Source organism: Malaclemys terrapin, chromosome 7, assembly GCF_027887155.1.
Source record: "Malaclemys terrapin pileata isolate rMalTer1 chromosome 7, rMalTer1.hap1, whole genome shotgun sequence".
In the NCBI taxonomy this organism is placed as follows: Eukaryota; Metazoa; Chordata; order Testudines; family Emydidae; genus Malaclemys; species Malaclemys terrapin.
The window spans coordinates 771,963-779,223 of NC_071511.1; the positions used below are offsets into that span (position 1 = coordinate 771,963).

The window sequence follows — 7,261 nt, forward strand, 5'->3', positions numbered from 1 at the left end:
GGGCTTAGGGTGGGGCACGTCCCCGGCGCTGGGGGGCGGGGCGGAGCGGAGACCATAGAGGCGCCGGCGGCGGCCTAGAGCGGGGCCCGGGCGCGCGGCATGAAGCGCTGCGGGGGCCGGGCGCTCTGGGGCCACCTGCCGTGCCCGCGCTCGGAGCTGCGGCTGGAGCTGGTGCTGCGCTGCGGCCAGGCCTTCCGGTCAGCGGGGGCGGGGCGGAGCTGAGGGAGGGGGGCGGGGTTCGGGGCCCTGGGGGGCGGGACCCCGGGGGGCGGAGGGAGGGGTCCGGGGGGCGGGGCGCAGCGAGGGAGCAGAGATGGGGGAGGGGTCCGGGGCCCCGGGGGGCGGGGCGGAGCTGAGGGAGGGGGGCGGGGTTCGGGGCCCTGGGGGCGGGGCGGAGCTGCGGGGGGAGGGGTCCGGGGGGCGGGGCGGAGTGAGGGGTCCGGGGGCGGGGCGGTTGGGGGAGGGGTCCGGGGCGCAGCGAGGGAGCAGAGATGGGGGAGGGGTCCGGGGGGCGGGGCGGGGTTCGGGGCCCTGGGGAGCGGGGCGGAGGGAGGGGTCCGGGGGGCGGGGTGGTTGGGGGAGGGGTCCGGAGCGCAGCGAGGGAGCGGAGCTGGGGGAGGGGTCCGGGGGGCGGGGCGGAGCTGAGGGAGGGGGGCGGGGTTCGGGGCCCTGGGGGCGGGGCGGAGCTGCGGGGGGAGGGGTCCGGGGGCGGGGCGGTTGGGGGAGGGGTCCGGGGCGCAGCGAGGGAGCAGAGATGGGGGAGGGGTCCGGGGGGCGGGGCGGAGCTGCGGGGGGCGGGGTTCGGGGCCCTGGGGAGCGGGGCGGAGGGAGGGGTCCGGGGGGCGGGGTGGTTGGGGGAGGGGTCCGGGGCGCAGCGAGGGAGCAGAGATGGGGGAGGGGTCCGGGGCCCCGGGGGGCGCAGCGAGGGGGCGGTTGGGGGAGGGGAGCAGGGCCCTGGAGGTCCACCCCCCCTCCCCCGTGCAGACCGCGCCCAGCTCCGCGGGGGAGTCAGCCCCGAGACCCCGGCCCTGGCCCCCCGGCGCCCCAGCCCCTGCACTGGGGTCCTGCCAGCACGTGCCTGCCCCGGGAGCTGCCCCACATTGGGAATCTGGCAGCACGTGGGCAAAGCCCTTGGGGCAGTTGGGGGGCCCCTGGGGCCCTGGGCTGGAGGATCCAGGCCCCTTGGTGGGCCAGGAGCACAGCAGTGCCGGGCAGCCACCCCCTGGCGCTGACTGGCCCGTGTGTGTGTCAGCTGGAGGGAGCGCAGCCCCGGGCACTGGACCGGGGTCCTGGCGGGCCGGGTGTGGACGCTCAGGCAGACCGAGGAGCAGCTCTGGTACACGGTTCACGACGAGGAGGAGGAGGAGGAGGAGGAAGGCAGCCGCACAAAGGCCACGGGGCAGGAGCTGCAGCCCAGGGGAAGAGGCGTAGCGGGGAGCCTGCACCCTGAGGCCCCTGCCATGGAGGCTTTGGACAGCGCAGGCAGCTGTGAAGCCCAGCAGATCCTCCATGACTACTTTCAGCTGGACGTAGGCCTGGCCGGGCTGTACCAGGCCTGGGGTGCTGTGGACCCGCACTTCCAGAAAGTGGCTGCCAGTTTCCCAGGTACATTGGTGCCGGGCAGCCGGAACAGAGGGCTGAGCTGGGGGGATCACGCGTATGTCATGGGTCACCTGGCAGCAAACTGGGACAGGAGCAATGTCTCGATGGGACTTTCTTCTGGCCAGTGCTTTTCGCTGTGGGGGCTGGAGGGGCAGAGCTCCAGCGCGCTGACCCTGGCGTGCAGACACAGGCTACCTTGCGCCGAGGGCTCACATGGGCGTGGGGACAGGCGCCTTCTTCCATCTGGGCCGGGGCTGCTCGTCCAGCAGAGCTCCTGCTCTCCGAGCCCTGAGCGATGCCATGGCCAATGGGCAAGGGCAGTTCCTCTTCTCTGCTGCCTGGCCTGTGCGTGGCAGCTAGGCCATGCCCTCAGGGTGAAAGTCACTCATAATGGGGCTGGCTGAGCCATTGGCCTAGCCCCCGCCGGGGGAAGCAGGCCAGCCCTCGCCACATGCCTGCTGGCTCCTGATTGGTTCCTGGCTCTTCCCAGCTGTTCTGTTCTGCTCTGGGTGCCCAAGGCTGAGTAGGGGGGGTGTCAGGGTGCTGCCCCTCCGGCAGGGCCTCAGCACCCTTCCTCACCACCTGCTTCTCCCATGTGGCACTGTGCTGCACCACCCCAGCCCAGGGGCTCTGTCTGAGGGGCACCCAGGAGCAGGCCCCTGGTAACATGGATAGCTCAGTGGTTTGAGCATTGGTCTACTAAACCCAGGGTTGTGAGTTCAATCCTTGAGGGGGCCACTTAGGGATCTGGGGCAAAATCAGTACTTGGTCCTGCTAGTGAAGGCAGGGGGCTGGACTCAGTGACCTTTCAAGGTCCCTTCCAGTTCTAGGAGATGGGATATCTCCATTAATTTATTTATACCTGGTGGGCTCTGGGTCAGTTTCCCAGGTGGTAAGGCCAGGCCTAAGCTCCAGGGGGGCCTTTCTTGCCTGCAGGACCCAATCCCATAGGTCTTGATCCTTTCCAGTCTCCCTGCTTCCCAGCACACTGTCCCCCCTCTGTGGGGGGCCAGCGTTCCTTGGCCCGCGATGTCCAACTTGCCAGGCTGAGCTAACGCACGTTTTGTGGGAATGGGCCTAGCGAGCCGCACGCCTGCCCGGCTCCGCAGATTTACCCTCCCTCAGTCCGCGGTCAGACGGGATTGTAGATTTCCTGCCCGGGGGGCGATGGGCATGCTGAACAGCGTCAGGCTCACGCTGACTCCCGGGGAAGCCCACTAGAAACGCCCCCATTCGATGGTGGTCCCCCATTGACGCCTGCTCTGGGAGAGCTGGCAGTTAGCCAGGGCTTACCCCAGGCAACGGGTACCGTATTGAGATAGTACAGGACAAATATTTGAAGCAGACAGCTCTGCAGCACTAAGGCAAACACCTTACAACAGTTACATTTATCGGCCAAACGTGGAAGCTCCTAAAAGAATGCCATGTGCCATGTGTCCCAAACACCGTGGGCTGGCATTGACCATATTCACCCTTTCATTCCTTGTTAGTTGAATCCCGTATCAACTTTTCCATTATTTTGCCCCGGGGTTGATGTCAGGTGATATCCCACTTGCCCTTTTTGAATATTGACCTGCCCTTAGCACTCGTCTTGTCTTCTGGAATTTCCCAGCTAGTCCAAGATTTATTTAAAAGTAACATCAGTAGCCCAGAGATCTCCTCAGTCAGCTCTCTTACGACTCTTGAGAGCCAGTTTTCTAGACTTGCTGATTTAAACATTTGTCCCTAGTAGATGTTGTTTAACAACCTCCTAAATTGCTAATGGACTGGAAAGTACTTCATCATCCTCATGTGACATGATATGCTTCTTTCCAAACACAGAACAGTTATATTTAATGAACACTTCTGCCTTTTCTGCATCATAACCAGTTTTACCATCTCTGTCTAGCCAGGTTTATACTATTGTTCTTTCTTTTATTCATAATATACTCAAAAACTCCTTATTCTTGCCAGCCATGGATTTTTCCCTTTTCTACATTTCAAAACTTTAAATTTATATAAATTGCCATCTGTTTCCTCTTTTTCCCATTTGTTATATATAGGGTTTTTTATTTCTAATTGCTGCCTTCACTTCACCACTGAACCAGGAAGGCCTCCTAACAAAGTTGTCCTTTCTCACTTGTAGAATCGTGGCATTTTGGCCATCTGATTAACTCTTCTTGAAGAACTCCCAATTTGTTAATTTTGTTCTGTCTCCATTTTTCCTTCTGATCAATTTCACTCATAATCTTCCTTAGTTGTGGGGCATCAGCTGTTTGGAAGCACCAGCTCCCCACTGCAGTTCTGGCACCGTCTTCATTCCTGTCCCTTGGTGCGTGTCACAGTGAGTTAGCATTGCTGTGGGCAGCCGTGTGCCTCCCCGACCCCAGTGCTGACTGCCCTGGGTGTCTGGCTGCCTTGGCTCACTCAGGGCAGCAGGGGTCTCGGAGTAGTCGGGGGGGAAACAAACGGGCATCACGTCTCGCACAGATAACCCAGCTCATGCATTTCCCCCAAGTCCCGTAGGAGCCTGCTAGGCACAGGGCTGCGAGCTGGATTCCAGTCTCATCTGCTGCTACTTGGCAAGTCCCTGCCTCTGTCTCCTGTCCCGCGGCTTGGAGCGGTAGGGCCAAGACTATCTGTTAGCATGTGCTCTGCAGAGGCGGACGTTGTCAGCCCGCCCAGGCATGCCCTGTCAGTGTAGCTACCCACTGACAGAGGCGAGTCCCTGGCCCTGTTGCGCCATGTGCTACCCGAGCAGTGTACCAGACGCCCTGCCGCTTGGGCCCATTGCAAGGGGGGAGCTCTTGGAGGGGCGGTGCTGAGAGACCCTTCCTCTGCTCCAGGGGCCCTGTGCAGGGTTGGGGTGCTCAGCGGGCCGGGGCGCAGGGTCTGGCACGGCACACAGTCACATCTCTCGGCTCAGGCAGTCTTTGTAAAGGCCAGAGGCCGAGGGAGGAGGTGGCGGACAGTCTGGGGCGTGTGGAGCCCCGGCTGTGCCGTGCCCTGCTGAATGCTGGTCCTGCGACTGGGGCGGACCTTGGCTCCTGCCCGGCGCGAGGAGCTGGGCTGGGGCCTGCCCAGGCTGTGGGGGCCCGAGTCCTGCTGGGGTATTTGGTGCCGGCCCCAGGGAGGGGTGGTGGCTACGGGGCTTTGCGTGGCATTGCCATGTGGAGGCCAGGCAGCACCTTCCCTGTCTGAGGCTGCCCTCTGGCCTGCAGGCGTCCGCGTGCTGCGCCAGGACCCCGTCGAGTGTCTCTTCTCCTTCCTCTGCACCTCCAACAACCACCTGGCGCGCATCACGGGCATGATTGAGCGCCTCTGCCGGGCCTTTGGGCGCCACCTCTGCCAGCTGGATGGGGAGCCGTACCACGCCTTCCCCTCGCTGCAGGCCCTAGCTGGTGAGTATGCCCTGCCCCTCCCCCCCCCCGCCGGCTGGCAGCCTTGCATCTGCCCCCTCCTGCCCACCCCCACCTGCCCCCCCTGCGCCTGCCCCCTCCTGCCCCCCCGCCGGCTGGCAGCCCTGCGTCTGCCCCCCAACGCCGGCTGGCAACCCCACGCCTGCCCCCTTCTGCCCTCCCACACTGGCTGGTAGCCCCACGACCACCTCCTTGTACCCGCCTCCGGGCCAGCAGCTCAGCTCCAACCCCCTTGTACCACCCCCCCGGTGTCTGTCCCCCCAACCGTCAGCCCAGCCCCCGCCCCCTCCTGGTCCACCCCCACCCCCTGACAGCCCAGCCCCCGCCCCATGGCTGACCTGCTGTTCTGATGCAGGGGCTGATGCTGAGCGACGGCTCCGGGCTCTGGGCTTTGGCTACCGGGCGAAGTTTGTGAGCCAGAGCGCCCAGGCCGTGCTGAGGCAGTTTGGGGCCGAGGGGTTGCACCAGCTGCGCAGCACCCCGTACCCAGAGGCCAGGAGGCTGCTGTGCACCCTGCCTGGCGTGGGGGCCAAGGTGAGTGCTGGGCCCCCAGGGGCTCGGCACAGGCACCTGGCTCCTTTCACCTCAGCCCTCGCGTGGCGGCCAGGGAACAGGGCCCCATCCTGCAGCGGGCTGGGGCACAGGGGATGTGAATGGCAGGAGCAGCTCAATGTAGCGGGCTGGGGGAGGGGGGGCATGTGGGGAGTGGGGGGTGCTGATGGCAGGGTGGGGGCGGGTGAGGGGCGCTGGGGGAGGTGGGTGCTGATGGCGGTGGGGGGCAGTTGAGGGGCGCTGATGGCAGGGTGGGGGGCTCTGATGGCTGGGGGAGGGGGCAAGTGGGGGTGGAGGGCACTGATGGCTGGGGCCTGACCTTCCCCCCTCCCCCCCGGGGCAGGTGGCAGACTGCGTGTGCCTGATGGCACTGGACAAGGCAGAGGCCGTGCCCGTGGACACCCACGTGTGGCAGATCGCCCGGCGGGACTACAGCCTGGAGCCGGGCTCAGGTGCCCGGAGCGTGACGATGCGCGTGTACAGTGAGCTCGGTGAGTGCTGGGGGGGGGTCACGGTGGGCTCCTCCCTGGGGAGCAGCTCAGCAAGGAGAGGGTGTAGGGAGGCCATGTGGCCCAGGGGCTGCTCCCCCCCTTCACTGGAATTTTCTCTTCTCAGGAGACTTTTTCCGGCAGCTCTGGGGGCCCTATGCAGGCTGGGCGCAGGCGGTGAGTAGTGCCCAGGCCATGTCCCCAGAGGGCCCCCCCCCCGCAGACACGGGCCTGGCCTGCAGAGAGGGGCAGCCCACAAGGTCAGATCCCCCTTCCCACGGCTGGGCGCGCCCTCTCCACCCCCAAGCTCCCCATCTCTCCCTGTCTCGCAGGTTCTCTTCTGTGCTGATTTAAAGACGTTCCGGCAGAACCCTGGCACAAGCGTCGGCATGAAGGGGGGCCCAGCCCCAACAGTGGCTTCTCCGGCCCATTGCAGACCCACCACTGCCCTGGAAGCAGGGGGGCAGGACTTGGCTTCGCCTGGGGCCACAGGGACTCTGTGCACAGAAGCAGCTCCAGCCCCTTGTGCCCAGACTGGCAAATGCCACCGTGGGGCCAGCCAGAAGCGGCCCCATGGGGAAAAGTGCTGCACCAGCCCTGGCCCCTCCCCACAGGGGGCTGGGCACTGAGCTGTGCTGCTGGGGGAGGGGAGATAACAGAGCAGGGGGGGGCCCAGTTACAGCCTCTCTCTAGGGCTGTGCCCGGCTGGGGGCTGGGTGTATGGACCAGTCCGTTACATAGACTATCAGCATCCAGAGCAGCTGGAGGTGAAACGGGGGGAGGGTGGCTCAGTGAATGTTTATAGGCCAGGCTGGAGCAGTGATATGGCACCCACCAGGGCGAAAGGCCCAGTACCCGCCCAGCTTGGCTCAGCACAACCACCCACTGAGGAAGCCGGTGTGGCGCAGCGGCCGACCTTTGATGAACACAGCGTGGCTTGAGCGTGGGGGAGAGCCCACGCGAGCCGGGCTTGGGCCCTTCCTTATGGCCGTAACCCAGCTGCGCTTCCCAGAGCTGGAGGGCCTGGCACTGGGAGGCGCACACTGCCAGCCTGCCTTGCGGGGTCTGCCGAGGGTTCCCATGTGCACTCATTCACCCTCCCCCTTGGGTCAACCCCCATGTCACAGGCTGGGGGGGCCTGGGGCACTGACCCAGAAGAGCCTTGCCTTGGCCCGGCCACAGTGCGAGTGGATGGAGGTGGGGGGGGGGGGGGAATTCATC

At 65.2% G+C, this 7,261-nt stretch overlaps 1 protein-coding gene across 2 annotated transcripts; it reads left to right on the forward strand.

Annotated features, from left to right (window-relative positions):
• Positions 1–67: 67 nt before the first annotated feature.
• On the forward strand, positions 68–7,255 carry OGG1 (8-oxoguanine DNA glycosylase). 2 transcript variants are annotated; one of them, XM_054034154.1, is made up of 7 exons: positions 68–197; positions 1,253–1,605; positions 4,803–4,982; positions 5,356–5,534; positions 5,896–6,043; positions 6,168–6,217; positions 6,373–7,255. In XM_054034154.1, exons 1-7 carry the CDS (start codon positions 100–102, stop codon positions 6,667–6,669), a joined length of 1,305 nt encoding a protein of 434 aa, XP_053890129.1. In that variant the 5' UTR covers positions 68–99; the 3' UTR covers positions 6,670–7,255. The 2 variants fall into 2 exon arrangements, with proteins under 2 accessions (XP_053890129.1, XP_053890130.1); XM_054034155.1 differs by having other exon boundaries at positions 6,168–6,300; positions 6,373–6,494.
• The last annotated feature ends 6 nt before the right edge of the window (positions 7,256–7,261 follow it).

Bases quoted from the DNA above. Each gene is read 5' to 3' on its own strand.
- OGG1 (XM_054034154.1), top strand. From the start codon at position 100: ATGAAGCGCTGCGGGGGCCGGGCGCTCTGGGGCCACCTGCCGTGCCCG. The intron at 1,606-4,802 runs GTACATTGGTGC...TCTGGCCTGCAG, and splicing joins AGTGGCTGCCAGTTTCCCAG to GCGTCCGCGTGCTGCGCCAG. The intron at 6,218-6,372 runs GTGAGTAGTGCC...CCTGTCTCGCAG, and splicing joins ATGCAGGCTGGGCGCAGGCG to GTTCTCTTCTGTGCTGATTT.